At 48.1% G+C, this 24,358-nt stretch overlaps 1 protein-coding gene across 1 annotated transcript in view; it reads left to right on the plus strand.

Annotated features, from left to right (window-relative positions):
• znrf3 (zinc and ring finger 3) overlaps positions 1-24,358 on the plus strand; it is a 64,844-nt gene that overhangs the window by 27,524 nt on the left and 12,962 nt on the right. The window contains exon 2 of the mRNA XM_010876035.5: positions 11,981-12,103. Within this exon, the coding sequence (XP_010874337.2) occupies positions 11,981-12,103 (123 nt within the window). The remainder of the gene's footprint in view (positions 1-11,980; positions 12,104-24,358) is intronic.

Below are 24,358 nucleotides of genomic sequence, written 5' to 3' on the forward strand. Positions count from 1 at the left end.
GAAAATGACAAGCTTGAGTGCAATTGTTTGGTTAAACGAGGGCTGTTTCTGATTTTGTTTATTTCTTTTGAACGCAACTTTTGTCATTGCAACAATCCCCAATGGAGTTGAAGATGGCGGCAAGCCTTGCTCATTGGAGGGTGTACCAAGCCCTGTATGCTTTTTCCCACGCCGAGGGGCCCTTTCATTTCCCTGACCATCTCAATTAGCTTCGTAGGGGCCTGAGCCCGTCTGAGGTAGTTGCAAGAGAGCATTGAAATCGGAAAATCCCTGCTGACGATGCCGCCCCTTCCCCCGGTAATGCTGGACAATAACCGACAGGGTTTACCTGCCACTCAGCTAGCGGCACAGTCAATGCTTGAACCCAGAATGTGGTGGTCAGCTTGGTGCAACGTGGGAGGTTTTGAACATTCCATTTCTATATAGAAGAGTGAAAGTTGACAGAGGAGAAGGGAAGCAGACCCCTGATGCGTGAAGCACTTCTTAAAATACTTCATGGATTTGCTCTCTATTCTACAAACCCAGTCCTAGAGATGGTTAGAGGACATGAATGGGGAAAAAACATGCTTTAAATCTACAAACCCAGTCCTAGAGATGGTTAGAGGACATGAATGGGGAAAAAACATGCTTTAAATCTACAAACCCAGTCCTAGAGATGGTTAGAGGACATGCATGGGAATAAACTTGCTTTAAATTGCAAAATGGCAATTAAGGCCTATGCTACACCATTTTAATGGAGTCAGCTGAGTGGGAATCCCAACTTCATGTGTCCAACCCACCTGATGATGATGGTCAACTCCGGCCGATTAATCAGCCAACTAATTACCTCTACGTTGCTGCCCATACTGGAACGGTGCTGTAATGGCAGACATACAAAGATGAGACCATATTTTATCACTGTGGGACCAGCTCCTGTAGCAATATTACATTCTACACACAGTCTCTATCTGACCAGTTTAGCTCTCTCTGATTGGTTGCTCTCGTTCGCTGACTCTGTCCGGACCCCAATGTACTAGTCATCTTGACCACCAGTACGCAAGAAAAAGGGGGGAAAAGGTAATTGAAACTCTCTATTAACTCTGTGATCAAGCGAGAGTGGGAGAGGGAGGGAAAGAGAGAGTGGGAGAGTTTTGTGAACGAAATTGCAAATTAACATGACGTAAGTTCACAAGAAAATGGGAGACGGCGAAAAATTCTGTGAACGAGAGAGGCAGTCAGTGAACGAGAGAGCTAGAGTGAGAGAGTCACTGAACGGGAGAGAGACTCAGTGAACGAGAGAGAGCGAGAGTCACTGAACAGGAGAGAGGGGGAGGCCTGCCTGATCGCAAGCCTGCTGTCTGCTTTAATCCTATTCCAGCAGGCTCTGTCCCGGTTGGTGTGCTGGTCGACCAGCAGCCGTAGCTCTGCCCGCTTCGCGCTCGGCATTCCACAACTCTGGGGGCTTTCCAAGAGGAGGGGTGAGCAGAGCGCCGCAGATTCCTCCCCCATCCCCCTCCCTCTCGACCGAAACGGCCAGGGCATCAAAGGCCTACAGCCACTTCAAAGGCCACGCGATGGCTAGGTGTTGATGACCGCGATCCACCCCCGGTCCACTTTTAGCCCCGCTGTGTGCTCCCCTCTTTTCTCCCAGATAGACGTTCAGACAATGGCATGTGGCAGCTTGGGTATGTACCACTGCCGGGACATTTCACGGCGGTTTGCGGCCCGGGAATCATGACTTGGGTGACACTATTGTGTTTTTCTCACCATGGCGAACAGACGCCTGTTGTCGGAGTTGCAGCAGAAGGAGAAATCCGAACGATTGTGAAAAGTGATGCCGGGCTTAACCACGGCTTCAGCCTGTTATATAACCGAGGTGGCAGTGCCGGTAGCATGTTTTAACAACGTCTGGTTCCAGAGTTCCAGTTGGGTTTCTATCAAGGGCTCTTAGCTTCAAAACGTTAGTATATATATATTAATATCCTCCATTGTTTGTGCAAGCAATTCGGTATGTAAGATACGTTAACGAAGTCACTGAAACACCTTGAGGTTGTGAATAATTGACAAGCACTCAGCTCGCCCACCTGTCAGCGTCACAGTCACACTATTTCTCTGAACATGCATTGAGTCTCTGCTGCTCTCTAGGAGGTGCGTGCGTGTGTGTGTGCGTGCGTGCCGGTGTGGGCCTACGTGTCCTTGCTACTCCCTGAAATGGTGCCATCCGACACAACTTTGACCCATGACCTTTGCTGGCCTGACCTTTGTTCGCGTCACTCCCCCGTTTGACCACTGAAGAGCTTGAAAGTGGAGGGATTTTGGAGCACATGTGGACACACACACACACACACACCCACCACAATGACGTCCAGCCCTGCTAAGCTAATAGAGTGACCAGCGAGGCCTCTCTCCCAATGTTAAAGCTGTCAGCCACAGAGCCCTGCGCCACATATCCAAATATTGACAAGATATTAGATGTCCTCTACTGACACCCCCTCTCCCACCACACACACTCAAAACACCACACCTGTTTGCCTTCCCCGTTGCTATGATCGTGGTTGTATGACGGTCGTGAGGGTGAAGGTGGTGTTTAGTGAGGTTGGTGGAGAGAATGGAGACGTGTGGAGGTTGGGATGGCGAAGTGTTTGGCTCGTAACACAGCACGGTTTATCTCGCGGCCTTGCCAGCTAGAGGTGTGTGTGTGTGTGTGTGTGTGTGTGTGTGTGTGTGTGTACGTGTAGGTGTGTGTGCGTGGGTGCGAGCGTGCACGTGTGTCCTGACTGAAAACCCATTAGTATAATTGTGGCTGCGGACCTTCAGAGAACGCAAGTATCTATTTCATTCGTGGAGAAACGTCCGTAAGTGCGTATCAGGACCTCCCGCGTGATACAGTCCGATTAGGAAGGAGTCGGACGATAAGGTGGCCAACATGGGAATGTAGCCAGGATAATGTGGTAAACACCCCTACACTTACGCTAAGCGCCACGGGACTGCTAGCGACCGCACAGAGTCAGGACACCTGTTTAATGTCTTATCCGTAAGACGGCGACCAACGCAGGGCACTTTACTTATCTGTGTCCCTGGGGGTTGGGATTTGATCATTAGACCATTCAGGGACCCAGTGGCACCGACTCCGCTTAGCTCAAGAAGCAAGGCGGCCCAATCAGGAGCTGGATTCCTTAATTCACGCCAGCATACTCTCTCTGACTCACTCTTCTACACACAAACACACAGGGACACACACTTTAAATGTCTCCAGTGACTGAACAATGGCCTACAGAGTTCTCAGGAACGGTATAAAGTTGATCAGGCTATAAGCGCCGTCCCCCCTCATCTGTGGACAGAAGCAGACAAAAAGGAGGAAGTCTTCTTTATTTGAGAAGTGGGATCCTTTACTGAGATAAGGTTACGGGGGGGGGGGGGGGGGGGGGGGGGGTCGCCTGTAGCTCCGCCTAGCTTCTACTTCTGTAATGGGATCTCAGTCTCTCTGTTCCTCTGTCTTTTTGTATCTGTCTTTATATCTGAGTCTGTCTTCATCACTCTTTATCAATTTAAAGGGTTTCGTCGGCATGGGAAACCACCGTTGATGTTCCCCGGAGAAATACGACACAACTCAGGCCGGGACGATAACAGGGTGCACGTGTGGTACAAATGTTAAAGCGTTGGTCATGAATTCCATCTACCAAACACACTGATCTAATTCATTTTCAACCTCTCAGGTTAGGAGCTTCCTATGAATTGACTGTATGAGCAACACTCATGAAATGTAAATGCTAATGTGGAAAAGACACAGTCAGATATTTCTATGTATTAGTGCTGATCATTCAGACTTTGAGGTTGATGTACTATTGTGTTCCTGACTGTCATTCAGTAGTAGGTGCTGACCCCCTGGTGGCCCCTGGGTATTAGTTGTTTGGGAAAACACTTAAATACTAATAACAAGGTCCCCATTCTTGTATCAGGTCCGGTCTGTACTGGAAAGATCGCTTGCGTTCTCCATACTAACGATTAGGAATGTGTGTGGAATGATTAGACAAAGTTCATATACTCTGCTTTCACAGTTTCACTGTGTCTGTATTTGTAAAAACATGATGCAGACCTGTCAGGCTCTTTCCTACGAAAACATCAGGCTTTGGCTTTCACTCAGTGTTGAGCGATTCAATTGATTCACTATGATGAACTGTGACTTCACAACGCTATGAGAAGCAGGGCTGGTTTATGCCAGTGTGGTTCTCTTGGGTGCGTGGGCTTTCTCTCGTAGACTCATAGTCCCCTATGTACACGTGCACACACACACACACACACACACACACACACACACCCTAAAGACGGCTCACACACACCCTGTGTGAGCCGTCTGATGACATATGTGTTGTAATTCCTTAGGATCACGACAGGCTGTAATGAGGGCTGTGACGGTCACAGAATTTCAGAGGAGAGATATTGGTTAGGCAAATGACAGCGGTTGCAGTAATAGCTGCTTGAATATCCCCAAAATGACTGAATAGACTCTGAGGTTGGTGAAGTGGGCTCATTGAGTCACGGAGGCTGGCGGCTTTTGGGTAGAAATGACGCGCTCTTAGCGTCACCACTACTGGTGTCATCCCTTGAGAGGTTGTGTTGCTCAGTTCTCAACGGGCACGGGCACACACACCTACACACACACATCCATCCATCCTTTCTCTCTCTTTGTCTCTTACTCTTTCAATAACTCAGGTCTACAAAAACACACACACTCTATCACACACTCACTAACACTCCCTTTTACACACACACACACCTATAGCCCAACCAAGGTGGGTCGGGGAAAGGAAAGTCCCGGCTTGGTTCCCAGTGGCAGCTCTTCTTTCCAAAACAAGGAAAGAAACCTAAAGCAACCGTTCTGGTGAGGTTAATCATTGAGCTTGACCACATTAGTCTAGGGAAACCTACTAGGTGATGGCACTGCAATTGATGGCACAGATTTGTGATTGTCTCTCATTTGATGGTTGTTTTTGCCAGGATTCTTTAATGTTGATTCTTCTTTCGATCATGGTCTTTTAAAGGCTTAGTCTGGGATTGCACTGTTTGTGATGGCACACTACACGTAAAAGCGTTTCTGTGGTGACACTGGGTTTGGTATGGCATGGTGTTTGGGGTAGCTCAGTCTTTGGTATGGCATAGTGTTTGTGGTAGTTCAGCTCTGTGTTTGGGGTAGCTCAGTCTTTGGTATGGCATGGTGTTTAGGGTAGTTCAGCTCTGTGTTTGGGGTAGCTCAGTCTTTGGTATGGCATGGTGTTTGGGGTAGTTCAGCTCTGTGTTTGGGGTAGCTCAGTGTTGATTGCATAGGGTTTGGGTTTGTTCAGGCATCAAATGTGGCATGGCTATGTGGTATGGCATGTCTATGTGTTTAGGGCAGGTTTCCTTTTACTCTGTTTAGCCAGTCCAGTAGCTGTGGAGGAGCTAACATGGAGTCAGAAGCTCTCTCTTACCATTGTCCCTACTAAACAGGAATATCCAGTTGTCCCTGACCCCACAGAGGATGGATAGTCACATCTTCCATGTGCCCTACACCCTATTCCTAATCTAGTGCATTACTTTAGACCGGAGACAAAGGGAGTGATGTGTCCCTAAGCCTAGAGCATTCTCTTTCTGGCCATGGAGGAAGCAATAGGTTTTATTTCCTCAGTCAGTCAGACAATAAGCCTATATTGGTTTGGGATGCTGTCCGTGTGCCAGGAGTCTCTGTGACATGGCAGTGGACTTGGTTTTGGCTATTTCACATTGTCGAAAACATGGTTTTCTGGGGCCTAACTATATTTAATTTTCATTCAGGGATTAGAGAATGAAACAGTGGCTCATTTCCGACGGTTTTAGCCTGTTAGTGTGCAAAGCTCCACCTCAAGGACCACATTTTGTATTATCCTTGTGTAAACCCCCCCCCCCGCCCCCACTTCGGTAGCTTTCTCATTTGCTCCCTTGCTTACTCTCTCCCTTGCCCACTTGCTATTTTAGCTGAGGAATCATCGTCTTCCTCAAATCTGCCTACTCTTTTGAAGTTGACGTCCCGGAGTGTGTTTCTCTGGGCGATTCCACGGTAAACGGAGTCACGCAGAGACTTTTTCACTTTCAAAAATGAGTTTAGCAATCCGTGCAGCACTTTGCACAAGGGACTCCTTTGAACAATTCACACCAAAACTGCGGCCACCCGTCCACTTTAAGTGCAGATGCTGCATTTGGTTGGGGTATGACGGTACCGAAAGTGCCTGCGATGTATGGAAGAAGAATGTGTCAGAGCCACGGTAGATATGTTTTTATTTATGGCGCGCCTCCTCCTGCTTCTCCTCCTGCTTCTGTTCTTCCTCCTTCTGCTCTCCTCCTACTGCAGTTCCTCACTTCATACTCTGTCATGTTATTTCAGGCCAGGAGGTATGTAACGCTGCGCCACAAAACCAGGTGAGAGGTGAATTCTGGGAGTTTTGGAGAGAAGGGGGGAGGCGTAGGGATGTAACCGGGGGCGCCAGGGCAATGTTGAAAAGCAAGGGCTAGAGGGGCAGATCTTGGGGGGTGGGGGTTGTTGTCATCGGATGATCAAAGGGGCATTGTGTCTCCGACAGTGAAGAATGGAATGGATGATGTGACTCTCATTTCGATTTCCTTAGAGAGGAGGACTAGAAAGACTCCTATGAGGCCCTGTTTCGAAACCATTACGACACGAATCGTACCACACAAATCGTGTAGAGGGAGAGAGTCTATCCTGGCTTCCTCTGTCATCATCTCCTCAAACTCAATCCATGATGCAGTTGAATATCGTACCAGGCGAGTCACACAGATGCAGTCCCCAGATGAAAAAGCCAAAACAATGCTTTCAATGGTCAGCCGCTTGACCTGGTTGGTATATATAACATTAGTATATGTAGCATAAAATTTGCATATGTGAAATATCATTAGTATTTAGACTGAGTTTGCACGTAATGTTATATCTACTATGTGAAACACTTTAAAAAAAACAGTAAAGATAAAGAATATGCTAACAGGCATAATTCACCTGTCAAACCATAAGCCTGAGATTTGAATAACAACTTGCTACAGACACCGGCTCGACATCATCCCAGACAATGGCTCGACATCATCCCATACAATGGCTCGACATCATCCCAGACAACGGCTCGACATCATCCCATACAACGGCTTGACGTCATCCCAGACAACGGCTCAACATCATCTTAGACAACGGCTCAACATCATCCCATAGTGTCCCACACTGGTTGAAGTGTGTGAACATTAGTTCGGGAAGCTCAACCCCACCGCTAGCGTTTCTCTTACTAGGGCTTCTCATTGGCCGAGTTCAGGAAGCCCCTCCCCGTTTCAGTCCATTAAGCGCCTAGTAAAAAAAGACCAGTCGTTCGTTTTTTGTTTTTTTTTGGTTGGCTGTGGTGGGACCCTGGGGGTGGGGGTTCAGATCAGTGCCATGATTTCATTAAGAGTGTCGGCTCTGTAAGGTGATACCCATGTGAATGACTGTCTTCCCTAGGGGCGGGTGCAGGGCAGACACTGAGACGCCCTCTAGAGGAGGAGAGATGAGACTGGAGGCGGTGGGGGGTGGGGGGTGAGGAGAGGAGATCAAAAGAGTGGAACAAAGGGGAGGAGAGGAGCGCAGCAGAGTGGACCAGTGGAGTGTCCCGGTGCCTGGCTGTGGGGCCCCCGCTGGGCATTGGCCGCCGCAGTGCATGACACGCTCCGTTGTTTTCGGACCGCACGTGTGCAGCCGAACATGCCCCTCTACATCCGTAGTTCAGTCTCTGTGCAGCCAAACACGCCCCTCAACATCCGTAGTTGTCTCTGTCCACCCGAACATGCCCCTCAACATCCGTAGTTGTCTCTGTCCACCCGAACACACCCCTCTACATCCGTAGTTCTCTCTGTCCACCCGAACACGCCCCTCTACATCCGTAGTTGTCTCTGTCCACCCGAACACGCCCCTCTATATCCGTAGTTGTCTCTGTCCACCTGAACACGCCCTTCTATATCCGTAGTTGTCTCTGTCCACCCGAACACGCCCCTCTATATCCGTAGTTGTCTCTGTCCACCCGAACACGCCCCTCTACATCCGTAGTTGTCTCTGTCCACCCGAACACGCCCCTCTACATCCGTAGTTGTCTCTGTCCACCCGAACACGCCCCCCTACATCCGTAGTTCAATTTCTGTCCACCTGAACGTCCCTCTACATCCGTAGTTGTCTCTGTCCACCCGAACACGCCCCTCTACATCTGTAGTTCAGTCTCTGTCCACCTGAACACGCCCCTCTACATCCGTAGTTCAGTCTATGTCCACCCGAACACGCCCCTCTACATCCATAGTTGTCTCTGTCCACCTGAACACACCCCTCTACATCCGTAGTTCAGTCTCTGTCCACCGGAACACGCCCCTCTAAATCCGTAGTTGTCTCTATCCACCCGAACACGCCCCTCTACATCCGTAGTTCAGTCTCTGTCCTCCTGAACACGCCCCTCTACATCCGTAGTTCAGTCTCTGTCCACCCGAACACGCCCCTCTACATCCGTAGTTGTCTCTGTCCACCCGAACACGCCCCTCTAAATCCGTATTTGTCTCTATCCACCCCAACACGCCCCTCTACATCCGTAGTTCAGTCTCTGTCCACCCAAACACGCCCCTCTACATCCGTAGTTGTCTCTATCCACCCGAACACGCCCCTCTACATCCGTAGTTCAGTCTCTGTCCACCTGAACACGCCCCTCTACATCCGTAGTTCAGTCTCTGTCCACCCGAACACGCCCCTCTACATCCGTAGTTGTCTCTGTCCACCTGAACACGCCCCTCTACATCTGTAGTTCAGTCTCTGTCCACCCGAACGTCCTTTTACAACCAAGGAGGTCTTTTTTAAAATTGGAGCGGTGGCCCACACTGAGGTAATGGTGACCAGCGATGTCTGGTCTCTGAAGTACAACCAACACAACAGAAGGTCCTTGGGAGCGCTGGCAGAGGAGGAGCAAAACAATGGAACAGTGTTCCAGACTCTGGGCCTGGGAGGGAGGGCTTTTGCCAGGGATCATTCCCTCCCCCACCGCTCCTTCTCCCACACTCTCCCTCCCCTCATATCTCTCCCTCCCTTTCCCTGTTCATAAATTAACTTTCCAAGTCCCGTAGCCTTCACCCACCTTGTCCAACGCAGGAACACCTAGGCGAAGATGAAGGAATCTTTATCCGGTTGATTTAAGTTCACTGACAAGTTTAAGTTTTTGCCTGCATTACGCAGCCATGCAGAACATAGGGCCGTCTCTCTGTCGCCCCACTCCATACCAACCGTGTTGTGTAGAAGGACCTGGGTTTTCTCTACTCCTACCAACAGTCATATCTTGCTACCCACCCATCTACCATGCAGCCATCTGTGCTAGGATGGAAGGCTGAGTCTTTCCACACTGCTCGGCTTCTTGCTCACAGCAGAGACCCAGGGAATAGAGAATGCTCAGTGAATACCAAAGATGATGTGTCCAAAGTGACACAGTATTTTACATTTTATCTCTCCCTGTCTCTCTGTTTCTCGCTCTCTGTTTCTTCTTTTTAGTCTGTTTTTCCCCCTCTCTTTCTGTCTCTCTGTTTCTCTCTTTATCCTTCTCTCTTTCTTTGTTGACCCGTCCGGAACACCTATTTCTTGTCCTGTTTCCTAGTAACAATGTGGCTAGCTGCTGTTCTACTCAGAGACGTGTTCCTCTGAAGATGCAGCCTGAAGGCCCTCTCTGCTTTGAACTTTAAGTTACCTGAAATACAACACTAACATACTGTGTGTGTGTGTGTCTGTGTACATGTAGCTACAGGAATGTGTTTTTGTCATACACAGTGTGTGTTTGCATTTCTACCATTCAGTGTGTGTATGTATGTGCACATAAATGTCTGGGGGATGGTGGGATGGATGGAGAGATGAAGGGAAAGAGAGAAAGAAAAAACTGAATAGTGGATGGACAGAGGGAGAAAGACATAGAGATGAGAGTGATTTGTGTTAAGAATCCAGCGTCTCTCATCACATGACCTCCTTCAGGAAAGTTAGAAAGAGTGAACTGAAGAGGCACACTTTTGTCAGCATTCCATTCCGATGACGCAACGGCCATGTTGGGCTATTAGCTTTTAACCGCCCAACTCCAACCCCCCACTCCACACACACACACAAACCCACCCCTCCAAAATCCCTCAGGGTCAATGGGCTGACCCCTGGCCATACTACGATGGAGTAACAATCCCACTCTCTGGAATATACCCTTTCAAAGGTCCCTCCGCCTGCTTAACCCCAACCAGTAAGGCAGCTCTTGCCCCAAAAGTGATGAAGTGATGGTAAAGGTCATAGGTCAAGGGTCAGAGGAGGGAGGGAGAAGGTATCTGGGGTCATCCTCGGACCCTGAGGGTGGTGGGCACCAGTGTGGGGGGCCACAGGGCTCTACTAGGTGCCACTAAGCTCCTAATGCTGGGTTATTATTGGTCACAGGTCACGGTGGGGGGTGGGGCTTCCTTAAATTAAGGACCCCAGTTCTCCACCTCTAGTTTTTAAAGGGGTTAAAATAGATTTTGGGTCATCTGAAAGTGATATTGCCTTCTCTGTTGATTTTTAGCTCTGGCTTTTTTATACCTTTTTTGTGATTGTCGGATTCATGTTAGTGTAATGGCCGACCACATGACCTTAAAATAAGGTCAATGTCTACCTGTCTGCCTGGACTTTTAATTCTGATGAGCAAGGCCAGGATGAGGACCCACATCAGAGAAAGCTGCTTCTAGTTGTGAAAGAAAAAAAATGTTAGGTTTCCGATCTGAGTGTAGTCATTTATCAAATGCTCTTATCCAGAGTAACTCATATAAGGAGAATAATTATTATCACCTTCAGAACACTCTGCAGAAGTCAGTGTCATCACAAATGGAAAAACTGATGCAATACTCAAATCATTCTGGGTAATAGTAATTTGGCTCCTTGAAGTCAGAATCCTTTAAGTAGTTTCCTTTAATTCTGTGTTGTTTATTTATTTTTTGGGTGGTTTGTGTTTTTAACTTTTTTGAGTTCACATTGTGGGATCTGTTTGATGGTGAAATATCTCATTAGGCCACCAAACCAGACAGCTGGGAAGAAACTGAACTAGTGAAATGAAGAAAACCCCTGACTTCTGTGGTGATTCTCCACAGTTTTCTGGCATAGGCAGGGTTCCCAAATGGTACTGTATTCCCTTCTGGTTCTGGACAAAACTTGTGCGCTACATAGGGAATATAGGAAGTAGCTAAAGAGCTTTCTGAGTTGAACGCATCATAAGACATTAGACTGTAATTACACAGGCATGCCTAGTGTGTACGCTCGTACGCGCACACAGTCAGCCTCTGTCACATCTACTCTCCAACGCTTATTCCTCTGGGCTGATCTATTCCGCAGACATGCTCTCTCTGCCCCGGGACATAGAAACACAATGACATAGAACAGACATGGCCTTCACATATGTTTAATGCCTATGTCGTATGTCCACTGAACAGAAATGTATCCAGAGCGACTTGGGCCTAGACACAATACGTTTGACCTCAGTGTTTTTACAGTCTGAAGGGCGGGATGGGTTTTCCTTCTAGTCATTCAATTTCTACGCTCTGGGCGGCTGGAGCGTTAAAGCCCCAGGGTGATTTAGCGGCATTTAAGATAATCGAGGACCCAATTAAGTAATGTGCAGTGATGTGGAAGTTATTTACTTTTTCCAATTAAAGTCACTTACTGTATGAGTATATGGTCTGGCTGTCTTGGTGCTTGTGCTCAGCTCCTAGGTGCAGTGTATTAATCGCGCTCAAATAACATGGAGCCCGACCCCACAAACGCACAAAAACCTTCATCTTTCACTAACTTGCACCTCACGCAGTAACTGACAATCAACTCCATGAAAATAATCGACTGATTTGACAACTCAGCAATTCCTCTTGCACAGGTGCACTGTTTTACAAGTGGCAGGTGTTAACCCAATGTCCTTTGTTTCTGCCCCCCCATTTCCAGATGCACCCGCTCGGGCTGTGCAACAATAACGATGAGGAGGACCAGTACGAGTACGGCTGGGTGGGGGTGGTGAAGCTGGAGCAGCCTGAGCTGGACCCCAGCTGCCTCACTGTACTGGGGAAGGTAAAACACACCGCCAAACACCTCCACAGACCTGATATTCAACCAGACACCTCTATCTGTCTGTCTATCTATCCTGCTTCTGAGATGGACAGAGGGGGACAAAGAGAGAGAACCACGGCAACAGATCAAGACAGCGAGAGGCCAAAAGAAATATAGACTGATTGACAGCAGCAAATCGAGACAGAGACAGATAGAGACCGAGGCAATGAGACAGTTAGAGGGATATAGAAAATGGAAAGTGACAGACCGACAGGAGGGCTGAGAGAAACAGAGACAGACTTGTGGACTGAGAAACACACACAGGGGAAGACAGTGAGACAGATAGAGACACAGAGACAGACAGTGAGACCGATAGAGACACATGGAGACAGACAGTGAGACCGATAGAGACACATGGAGACAGACAGTGAGACCGATAGAGACACATGGAGACAGACAGTGAGACCGATAGAGACACATGGAGACAGACAGTGAGGCCGATAGAGACACATGGAGACAGACAGTGAGAACGATAGAGACACATGGAGACAGACAGTGAGAACGATAGAGACACATGGAGACAGACAGTGAGACAAATAGAGACACTAAGACAGACAGTGAGACCGATAGAGACACTTGGAGCCAGACAGTGAGACCGATAGAGACACAGAGACAGACAGTGAGATCGATATTGACAGCGATACAGACAGTGAGACCGATAGAGACACAGAGACAGACAGTGAGACCGATAGAGACATATGGAAACAGACAGTGAGACCGATAGAGACACATGGAGACAGACAGTGAGATCGATAGAGACACAGAGACGGACAGTGAGACCGATAGAGACACAGAGACGGACAGTGAGACGAATAGAGACACAGAGACAGACGGTGAGACCGATAGAGACACATGGAGACAGACAGTGAGGCCGATAGAGACACATGGAGACAGACAGTGAGACCGATAGAGACACATGGAGACAGACAGTGAGGCCGATAGAGACACATGGAGACAGACAGTGAGAACGATAGAGACACATGGAGACAGACAGTGAGAACGATAGAGACACATGGAGACAGACAGTGAGACAAATAGAGACACTAAGACAGACAGTGAGACCGATAGAGACACTTGGAGCCAGACAGTGAGACCGATAGAGACACAGAGACAGACAGTGAGATCGATATTGACAGCGATACAGACAGTGAGACCGATAGAGACACAGAGACAGACAGTGAGACCGATAGAGACATATGGAAACAGACAGTGAGACCGATAGAGACACATGGAGACAGACAGTGAGATCGATAGAGACACAGAGACGGACAGTGAGACCGATAGAGACACAGAGACGGACAGTGAGACGAATAGAGACACAGAGACAGACGGTGAGCCGGGGAGGTGGAGACACCCTGTGTTCTCCAATGTAATTAAAACATTGTCAGCATTAGTTATCTCTGAACGCCTTGTTGTCAAGGGAACCATTCGTTCACGGTGGGATGTTTTTTTTGGATGGGATTTGTCACTTCTCCTCTTCACCCTCCTTCGTTCGGAGAAGAAGAGAGGACCTAAGTCACCCTCCCCGGCCCCTCCCCATCTCAAACCGATCCACCAGTCTGAAGTCCGGAGTAGGGTTTTATCATGGTTTTAATGAAGTGTCCTTCCTAATAGAACATAGAACTGGTCCCTGAGGGACGAAGGGGGAGGCTATCGTTTCATTCATCCAATGCACGTCTGGTGTTCCCTTCTGCGTGATAGAAAGAGGGCAGCCATTTATAATTGAAGGAGAACTCCTCGCAGCCATAAAGGCATGTTAATGGATGAGGCGCTTTCTCCGGAGGCGCCGGTTCGCACTCAACGCTTGCAGCAGGATGGTGGGGAGCACGCCACGCCCCTGATCCAGAAACTAAGCCAATGGCAGTGCCGTAAGGAAAGCCCACGAAAACACTGGAAGGACGCTGTGAATAGGACACACGGGACGATAGGTTTGTCTTGTCCTGAGACGGCCAGATCATCCGTAGCGGACGTAGCGTTGTGATCACGGCGATTGAGGATGATTTTTGGTTGTCTTGTTTGGCCCTTCTCCCCAGGTTGTTTTGAGGGGACAGTGGGACTCTGCTGGTCTATAATTAGTGGTGAGAGAGGAGTGTGTGTGTGCGTGCCGGGGGGTTCGGGGGGGGGACTCTGTATTGTCACGTCGGCCCATCTTGACAGACCAGACCCAGCCCGCGTTGGCCCGGGCACAGCTGGGGGCCTGCAGTGTTTCCAGACCCAGACTGGCCAACTCGACAACAGACCAGACGGCCCCCGGGTGCCCTCGCCAGATTTCATGCCCCCCCAACTGCCCCAGTGCCCGCAGACCGATGTCCTCGCTAGGCCCCGACCCGGCCTACATACCCCCCCCCCCCCCACCACCACCCCCGTCCTTCTATGCCACCACGCTAAGCCTGCCCCCTGTCTGGACTGCGATTGGCTATTGGAGGCTGTTATCTAAATCTCAGCCGAAGCCGTGCCGGGCTCCCTGAATATCCCATTTGCGTCAAAGCTTTTTGTAATACTATCTGTTGTAAATAAGGCTTTGTCTTTTTCCCTCTCCTGCTCAAGAAAGAAAGCCAGCCAGGCGGTACAAGCTAGTAAGATTGGGGGGCGTGGGGGTGGTGAGGGTTAATGCTAGCCTGGCGAAGCAGAGCGGGAGGACCGTGTCATGTATATGTACACAGTTTTTTCCGGCTCTTCCTGTCTGGTTCCCATGAGAGTCCCAGGGCTGTTGGCCTATGACCCAACCCCCCCAGCCCCCCACCCTCCACCCCACCGCCCTTGTGCATGCCGTGCGCATAGCAGAGCCCCGTGGCCGATTGGGAAACAAGGCGGTGTGGTAAGATTAGGTTGCAGGCTAGCTGCATGCCAGCATTGGACTGTTGTTTCCGTAGCAGTTCACAGGTAACCACTTTTCCTGAAACAATTCCTTTTCAGTTTGGCCGCAAACTTTTTTCTACTTCTGCGTCTTATTTTCTGTTAGGGTTCAGCACTCTTTAGAAGCGGAGTCTGTATGTATTATTGGGGGAGTGAGTTGAAGCCCAGGAAGTTGACTTAGTGCCTATCCAGACATTATCATGTTCTGTTAGTACACTGTTGTACAGTGTCTTTGTTTGGGTGGTGTATTTCTGTCTTAGCTGTCCTTACTGTGGAAACAACTTCCTGGTAGTCCCCCCCTCCTCTACTAGTTCTCTCCCTCTCACTTTCTTTTTCTCTTTCTTTTTGTTACTCTGTCCCTCTGTCTTTTTCTCTGTCCATCTCGTTCTCTGTTTATCTCTGTCTGACTGTCTTTCTCCCTGTCTGTCTCTGGTTTGGTCTGTCTCTCAGTGGGATGTTTGGCGTCTTCTGTGGAACATGTAATCATGCCCGGGCTTTGGTGGCTCTGCTCTGCTCTTTTGTCGCCATGCCAGCGTGATACCTCCCCCTTTCATGTTGCCGCGTCAACGGCCTCTTGGGCCCAGACCGGTATGAAGGCTTTCCCGCTCTCCCTTTCATCCTCCCGTCCTTACCCCTCCATCCAGTGGCATGACATCACCCCCTACACGGGAAGAGGAAGGAGGGGTTGTTTCAGGGGCGAGGAGGTGTTGGATGGGTCGAGAGGGGTTTCATGTCTGGGAATGAGGCAGTCTGATATTCCCGTTGCAGCATGTTCTCTCACCGCGCGCACGCAAACTGTTTTCGCTTAGTTTTGTCACTGAATGCTTTAGATCTTCAAATGAATCCGATTATAAAATAAAGGGAACCTGAATGAACAAAGCCAGGTCTACATACTTAATTAACAAAGTTATGCAAGACCCCTGTAAAAATATAATTGCCCCCTAACATTTAATAAGTTGGTATGTGTAGTAACTGCAACCAAACATTTCCTGTAGTTGTTGACCAGTCTCACTGTGAGGGAATTTTGGCCCACTCTTCATGCAGAAACAGCTTTAACTCACATTTGTAGATTTTTCAGCATCAACTCTTTGTTTTGTGGCCTTAGGTCTGGCCTACGCTTAGGTCTGGGTGTTGACAAGGTTATTTCGTAATCTGGAATGCATTGCCTTTCAGCCATTATGATGTAGGCATGTGTGTTTCTTGATTAAAGTAAACGAAAGTTTGCCAAAATGCATGAAAATGTTGGGACAAAAATATGGAAAAATCGAGAACTGAAAGTGGCTAAATTGTACATAAACCTTATTGGATTCCACTCCCAACACATAAGACAGCGTGTGCAAATGCAAGGAATGCAAGGAAACCGCAATGGTTTTCTTTCACTGTGTGGCATAACGTGTATAAATCTAATGTTACCAGGCCGATATCCTACCGGACCTTTGCAACCCCGGCGATGCGTTAGACCGGATGGTATTTGAATAACCCTGGTAGGGATTCTGAATAGTGTGTGTTGGGTGCCTGGCAAGCAACACCTACCCTGTCTGTCTCTCTCTCCACCCCGCTCAAATACGGGCCAGTTGGCTCAGGCCACATGGAGCTCAGCAAACAGCTGCATCTTCTTACTGCTGCTAAGTGGCATTTGGATGGTTACCATGTCTGGCATCTCAGCCAGAGAGCGAGAGAGTGGAAGAGTGTGTGGATGTGGAGAGATTGTGTGTGTGTGTGGCGAGGGAGAGCGAGCTGGTGTAAGTGTGGAAAAAGAGGGAGTGTGTGTTTGTGTGGAGAGAAAGAGAGAGAGAGGAAGACCTGCATGAAAGGGAATGATGGCAACAGACAGACGGATGAGTGTGAGGCGGCTGGACACACACACAGTCTGGCCCCGGGCCTGTGTTAGGTTAACCGTTCTTCCCACCTCTGGCTGTGTAAACCCAGGACACCATGCCCTCCAGCTGACCTGGGCAAGGTGTCTCTGTCTGTCTTTCTCTCTGTGTCTCCCTGTCTGTGGGTCTGCCTCACTATCTAGTGGGCCCCAGGGTGTCATTGAAATGGTACTATTTTCGGACACCATTTTAGTCAGGTAGCCGACACTTACGGTACTGATTCCATACATTTCTAGACCTTTCCAGTAGTGGAAGTGAACCTGCCGCCCTGGCACTTTTGGGGCAGTGCTGAAACTGAGCCACGTCAGACCTTGCAGTGCTGTGTTGTTCTACAGGGCTGTTTTGGACCTTTCATGTTGTGATGTTCTGTACTGTAGGTGATTTGATGTCTGTTATGGGCAAGAATATTGATGGATGAAAATGTCTCCTAAAAACTGGTGTGTGTGTGGGTTATGTAAGCGCAGACTGTATTTACCTCTCTGTAGAGGAAGAATCCAAGGACCCAGAGTTTTGGTGCGCTTTGTCTCTCGTTCTGTCTCTCACTGTCCCTATTTTTCTTTTTCTATCTCATCCTTTCTCCTGTTCTTATTCAAGTAGGGAGAGCAAGATGTTTCGATGGCCATGTGGTTTTGCCCAGTTCTTTCCCAGATTGATGGAATATAATAGGGATTGATTATCTATAACGGCCTTTGTGTTTTGAGACACAGCGGCAACTGTATTTCTTGCAGGATAACTGCACAGCGTTTATGGAGCGCTGCTTTCTAAAAGGAGTAGACAGAGGGTCGATGGGACCATTTTCTCTCAGATCAGAGGGAGGAGTGCTTTGCTCCAAGTGGAGTTAAGGGCCTATTTCTTTTCAGGGCGTATGAACCTGTGAACAACACAACATATTAATGTCAGTCAGGTGGATTTGAAGCAGTAGAGCCGTTAGATGCCACCCTGAAAGACACGATCAGAGGGCCACTGAGGAAGAAATTCCCTGTGAATTTCCTTGGACAGCAGGCTACGGATCCTTTCTTTTGGATCAATGAGTATCAGGTCATCTGTAGACTTCTTCAACAACGAAACACATGCCACCCCGGTTCCCTCCCTCCACCCCACATCACACAAGCACTTCCGGAGTGAGGGGCGTGGGGGCGGGGTCCCTGCGAAGCGTAGAGTTGCCTGAACCATGAGGGAGGCCTGCCTCTTGGGCTCTCCTTTCATGTTTGTGTATGCCTCAACTTGCTGATATTATCTTGGCTTCTCTTCCTGGTGGGGTGTCGCTCACTGGGAGGTTCTCTCTTTACACCCAGCCTGGGTCTCTCTCTCACTCTCTCTTTACACCCATCCTGGGTCTCTCTCTCACTCTCTCTTTACACCCATCCTGGGTCTCTCTCTCACTCTCTCTTTACACCCATCCTGGGTCTCTCTCTCACTCTCTCTTTACACCCATCCTGGGTCTCTCTCTCACTCTCTCTTTACACCCAGCCTGGGTCTCTCTCTCATTCTCTCTTTACACCCAGCCTGGGTCTCTCTCTCACTCTCTCTTTACACCCAGCCTGGGTCTCTCTCTCACTCTCTCTTTACACCCAGCCTGGATCTCTCTCTCACTCTCTCTTTACACCCAGCCTGGGTCTCTCTCACACCCTCTCTTTACACCCAGCCTGGGTCTCTCTCACTCTCCATCCCTCACACAGTCTCTCTTGATTTCACTCTCTCTGTCTTTCTATCTCTTTATGTTTCTTTCCCTGTCTCTCTTCTTTCCTCTCTTTCTTCTCTCAATTTCGGATGGCATTTATTTGTTCCTCCTCTGCATGGCCCAGCAACCCCGGACGCCCTAACACCCCAGCGTACACCCCCCCCCCTCCCCAAATCACTGCTTCACGGCCTCCGGGATCCCACTGAGCGCGTTGCCATGGTCACTGGGAAGCTTCTTGTGTGATGCGGCTCAAAGTGAGCCGTCCCTGGGTGGAATTACCCTCTGCTGAATGGAGAGGCAAAATGACCATTATTACACTTCACAGCCCTGGTCGGGGCCCCTATTTAAAGAGCAGAATAAAGGGGCCCCGGAAACTTAAGACCAAAGAGAGGGAGCAGGAGAAAAGAGAGAGAGAGAGAGAGAGAGAGCTGGGAGGGAATGAGAGAGGGGAGGGGAAATGGAAGGGAGGGAAAAGTGGGCTGAGTACCTCTGTTTAGCAGGAAGAGGGAGTCTTTTGGTTCGTTTGGGATGAATTATTCGACCCTCCCGAAGTCATGCATGTGGTTGAAAATGGTTGTTCGTTTTCTTCAACTTGCCAACCTTTATCGCCTGGGATCTTCTGGGTTGTTTCCAGCAAAATCTAAAGTGCTTGAAACGATCAGAACATTGGATATGATTGGACATGGCTGCCACACCAAAAACTGTCTTTTATTCTGCCTCCCAGTCCTCCCCTAGCTAAACTAAGGCTGTGTGCGTGTTTCTCAGTCCGTGCGACAGTTTCTCCATGCAATGCTGCTTTGTGTGTAAGACAGCCCAGGTCTCTTTGAGGAGCCTAAGCTGCCTTGGGCCAGAGGCCCAACGCGCCAGATCTGGGCCCCATGCAGCCAAGGGCCTCTCTCTGCTTCACACGCACACATTCTCAATCCTCTCCATGGTCAGAGATGTGGGGGGGGGGGGTATATATCCTCTTTCTGTCTGTGTGAGAGAACGTCCAGAGGTTTAATCCTGCTATTATGCTTCACAGAGAGTTGGGATTTGGTTAGCCTTCCAGTGTGTGTGTGTTTGTAGTGTCTGTGTGCGCCCGCACGTACCGAAACGCTAGAGAGAAAGAGATATATGCCACTGGAGCTAACTATGCCCTGAGAGGTAGAGCTAATGGAGGAAGAGCCCTTGAAAAATTGAAGAGAAAAAACACTGGTTGAAGGTGGTGGTGGTGTGCGCACGCCTGTGTGTTTGTGTGCCTGTGCGCGTGAGACACACCTGGCAGGAGCCATGGAGACACAGAGAGCCTATGAAAGACTGACTGGGAGTTCTTTTATGTGAGCCTGTAACTAAGGAGAGGGGGGTTTGGGGGAGGTTTAGGGAGGGTGAGGGCTAAGTTACATCAAGTTATTGTTACTCCTCTGAAGGGGCTGCCAGCAGAGAGGGAGGTTTATCACTCTTACTGGGGCTCATTGAAGAGGCTTCCGTGGTGGGCGTGGCTTCGGAGGGAGAGAGGTAGAGGGATTATGGGGAGCGAAGGGGCGTGGGGAAGGAAAGGGAGAGCAGGGAACTGAGGAGCCCTATGGGCCAAACACTGCAGGTAGACAAAGATGGCCGCTGTTGGTTAGTTTGGATGAGATCCTAGGATGATATGAATGGTTGTGACAGGGTTTATAAAAAAAAAAAAGATCTATTCATAAATCATATGTACCAAAGCAGAGGCCTCAGACACACTTAAAAATGGTTTCATTCTCCGTTACTATGAGACACAGCAAATGGGTGTTACTGTGCTAGCTAGACTGTACACAGTGACACTGGGGGACACGTTGAAGATTTAATGCCCTGTGATAATGCATAGTCCCTCTGATCTCATGCAGTCCTGGGCCTTATTTCATTTGATTCTCCTCACCTCCTCCGTCTCTATCAAAAAACATATGGATGAGGATGCCAGAGGACCCACCCCCTCTGACATCATCCTCCAATGGGTTTTGAGAGTGGCGAGGATTACGCTTTTGAGAGAAGCTTGTTGTACTGAGGTCACACGAAGCTGCGCTGCTCTTGTGTTATCTTCATGTTGGTATAGTCCCAGTGTTTAATCATGTGATTCCCTTGTTTTAGCGCAGTGTCAGCCCGACGCGGAAGTACATTTTCGTCAATAATAAATGCAGCGCTGAGGTATCTCCCTGGAGACATGAGGCAGACAGTATTTTTAGAACTTCTATAAATCAATAATTCTCTTACCTTGTGTTCCCTATAGTTTTTTTTTGGCAGTACTTCTTCAGTTTGCTAGTTTAGTAGTTTCTTGGTAGGTTGGTTGGTGAGTTTTTTTTGGTTGATTGGTTGGTCAGGAAGGCAGCAGCATTCCGGAGTTCGACTCCCCTTTAAGCAGTCGGGTTGCTTATTTTCCTGTGGATCACAAAGGCTGGAAAAGTAAATCGGTATGAAAAGAAAACCTGAGGGAGCAAGTCGAGGGAAAAGTGGAGGATATTTAATTAGCGGTTGTCCATTCCATGGCCGTTTTGGTCTCCACAGGGCAGAGAACACACTCACTCATGCACGCATACACACACACTCACGTGCACACACACACACACACACACACACACACACACACAAGGCACAGCTGTGAGTGGCTAATAGAGCCGGCAGGGAGAGATGTTGAAAGGTAGAAACTGCAAGAGACTTGATACATATTTTTGAAAACATTGCTACCTAAACAACAGACTGACAGTGAAATGCTTTGTTGAGGGGCCCTTTTCCAACAGTATAGTGAACAAGAGATACAAGTCAATATAAACCTGGCTATTTACAGGATGATTTACATTACCAAGTGAACGTACATAGGTCTAGATGCAGATGGGTAATAAAAACAGTGTGCATTTAAAATGAGTGGATTTTTGTATGTGATGTAGGTGTTCGTGTGTGGTTTTGCATGTTGGAGTGTAAATATGTGTGATTGTTTGGGTAGAGTCTAGTGTGTGTGAGTGTGTATGTTTCTGTGTGCTTATATTCTATACTTCTCTAGTCTGTTGTCTGTCTGATAAAAAAAAAGCAATCTCCAGCAGTACTGCAGGCCAAAATGGGCTTTGCCAAGTCACACCGCTCTGGTTAGCCCTAAGCTGAGGTGCCTCCTCTCAAACACACACTCACTTAGTGCATATATGCAGACAGACACACACAGGCATTCAGGCACCTGCATGCATACTCACAGTACAACTCAATTGTATAATTTGGGTTACGCAATGCCGGCTGAATTGCCACCCCGCATTGAGCGCTAAAGCAGAGAAACAGGAAAAGAGAGGGGAGAGACCGGGGCAACCGAGAGAGGTCTCAGGAGAGATAGGGAGGGGGAGAGGAGAGGTAAGGTTTAGCAGGGGAGAAGAGAGAGAGAGAGAGAGAGGGAGAAGTGTAGGGAAAAGAGGTTTGGGAGAGAGATTGGGACTGAGAATGAATGGTAGGACCTCTATTAGCTCCCAGAGTACTTCAGAAGTAGTCGGAAGTGGTTGTAGAGGAATGCGAGTGGGAGAATGGGGCACCTAGATTTGGAACCTGCTGTTAGTATAGATCTTGACCAATAACTGTCAATAGTATCATGCAGTAGCAACTATCAATCAGTCAAATTTATTTTTATAGCCTTATTACATTAGCATTAGCTTATTACAATTGCATATAAACATACCAAGTCTAAAATTCTAAAAGGCAAGCCTTTTTTCGATGATGAAGGACAGTGACTAGGAAAAACTGCATTTGAAGTCATAACCTAGGTAAAGATCAAGCAAGGAGCCGAGCTCTGATGCTAATCTTCTGGCTGTTGCTCGTAGAGATTATGACAACATTACCTTTTGATTACCTTTTGAGGCTACATCATTTATCACTATATTTACATATAGTTAGATGACTATGGGGTCAAAATTTGCAGGTGGGGACAGGTAGGCTGTCGGTGGTGATAGCATCTAGATTAGCAAAACAACCAGATGGACTTTGGACGGTGTTAGCACTTAGCGTTAGCACCTAGCAGTACATAGCATAGCACTTACCTGTAGCACCTAGGCTCTAGCAATATTTTTCTGAGGACATCAGGCATAGCCCACCTCCCCAACAGAGGACAAGAAACCACGTACTGTAATTGGTAATTTGTCAGGCTTATTTACCAGAATCTTTACTGAGGATGTTGTTGTTAGTCAAGCAGGAATCGCCTCTTTGACTCACTTCCAGTTGGACTATGCAGACGAAAGAAGTAATTCATTACCATAGTAAAAAGAAAAAAAACATTAAAAACAACTATACGCAATGGAGAACGCAAGTGATTTTTGAGTAGTTACGTTCAGGTACAGGAAAAACAGTTGGATTCAGTCCGTTTAGGTCTGTACGCTACCTAATGATTTTAGCCGTGACGCGTCACATCTCCGACTGGACTGTCACAGATTCATCTAGGCAGCAGGGTGGTACAACTCGGTGACATGGCTCCTCTGCCTACAGCAACACTGGCCATCTATTTCACCCTTTCTCTGTCTCCTTTTGTCTCTTTCTGCCATTCTCTCCATGTTGCTCTCTTCCTTTGTCCCTTTCTCTCTCTGTCTCTCTATCCCTCTCTGCCATTCTCAGTCTCCCTCTGTGTCTCTCTTGTCTTTCTCTCTCCCTCCCTCTCTTTCTTCCATGTGTGTCTCTTTCTCATCTGTCTTTTTCTGCCAGGAATACAGTGATCAGGGGAATGGTTCCTCACCAAACTGGGTCACAATATAGGAGTCTGTCTGGGCCTAGCCGCTAGCCTGTGCATGTTAGATTCCTTTCAAGAGGCAGAGCCCCTTTTCACAACACATGTTTGTAAATTGAAGTGATCACTGATTTGTTTCAAATAGACAAAATAGACTAAAACATTACTGAACATCGACCAACTCCTTCGAGTTTGTTTAAGATCAGTAAATACTCCAAATACGAAAGGAAGGACAAATGGAAGGAAGGACGGAAGAGATGGAGCTAAAGGAAGGAAGGAGAGATAGAAAGAACAAAGTTCTTCTCGGTGTACCTCATGTCGGGGACAGGGTTATGAATGGTTGTCGCCGTGGCTCCCAGAGTGGTTCAAGTGATCTCATGTTCGTATTTACATTCAGTAAACTGCTGGTTTACACAAGGCCTGTCTCCCAAGTGCCACCCTGGTCCCTATATAGTGCCCTCATTTTGACCAGGCGTATAGGGGAAGATTTGGGAGACAGTCAAGGACTTAAGGAGAGGGGTCTTGCGGCAGCAATTGGGGCTTTTGATGTGCTTCGTAAAAGAGAATGACTTTGCAGTGATTTAGCAGGGCAGGTTTAATCAACGGCGTAAGTATTGAGGTGAGTAGGGCTATTTGGATTTTACTCTGCCTTTGTGGGACTGTGGCTTTGAAAGTAAACATAAGTCAAGTGTGCCATTGAAGCTCCTCGCCAAACTAGTAGCCTAAACCAACTCACACAGTTTTTCTGAGTTAAATTATTGTGGTAACACAAATTACTTTGTGTTTGAGGATCGTTTTGTCTTCTGTTGGGTGTATACATAGTTTGCTAAGTTTCTGTGTCATTTTATAGTTAAATTAGTGTTTAGTAGTTATTTAGTTTGAATGCCCTTGACAAACATCACAGCGTGCATTGGGTGAAGAATCATTCAGAGAACAAGGCTTCATGGGAAAAATGTTTCACATGAATGTTCATTTCCTCTCCAGAATGCTTAGCTTTTAATCACCAGTTACATGGCGACGTCGCCGGCTGAAACGTTTCATTTTATTTTAGCAGTATGTCAATAATGCCCTGGCACACACTCCAAAGAGAAAGATGTGGGGGAAAG

The sequence above is a fragment of the Esox lucius genome, chromosome 13 (genome assembly GCF_011004845.1).
Source record: "Esox lucius isolate fEsoLuc1 chromosome 13, fEsoLuc1.pri, whole genome shotgun sequence".
NCBI classification, from domain to species: Eukaryota; Metazoa; Chordata; class Actinopteri; order Esociformes; family Esocidae; genus Esox; species Esox lucius.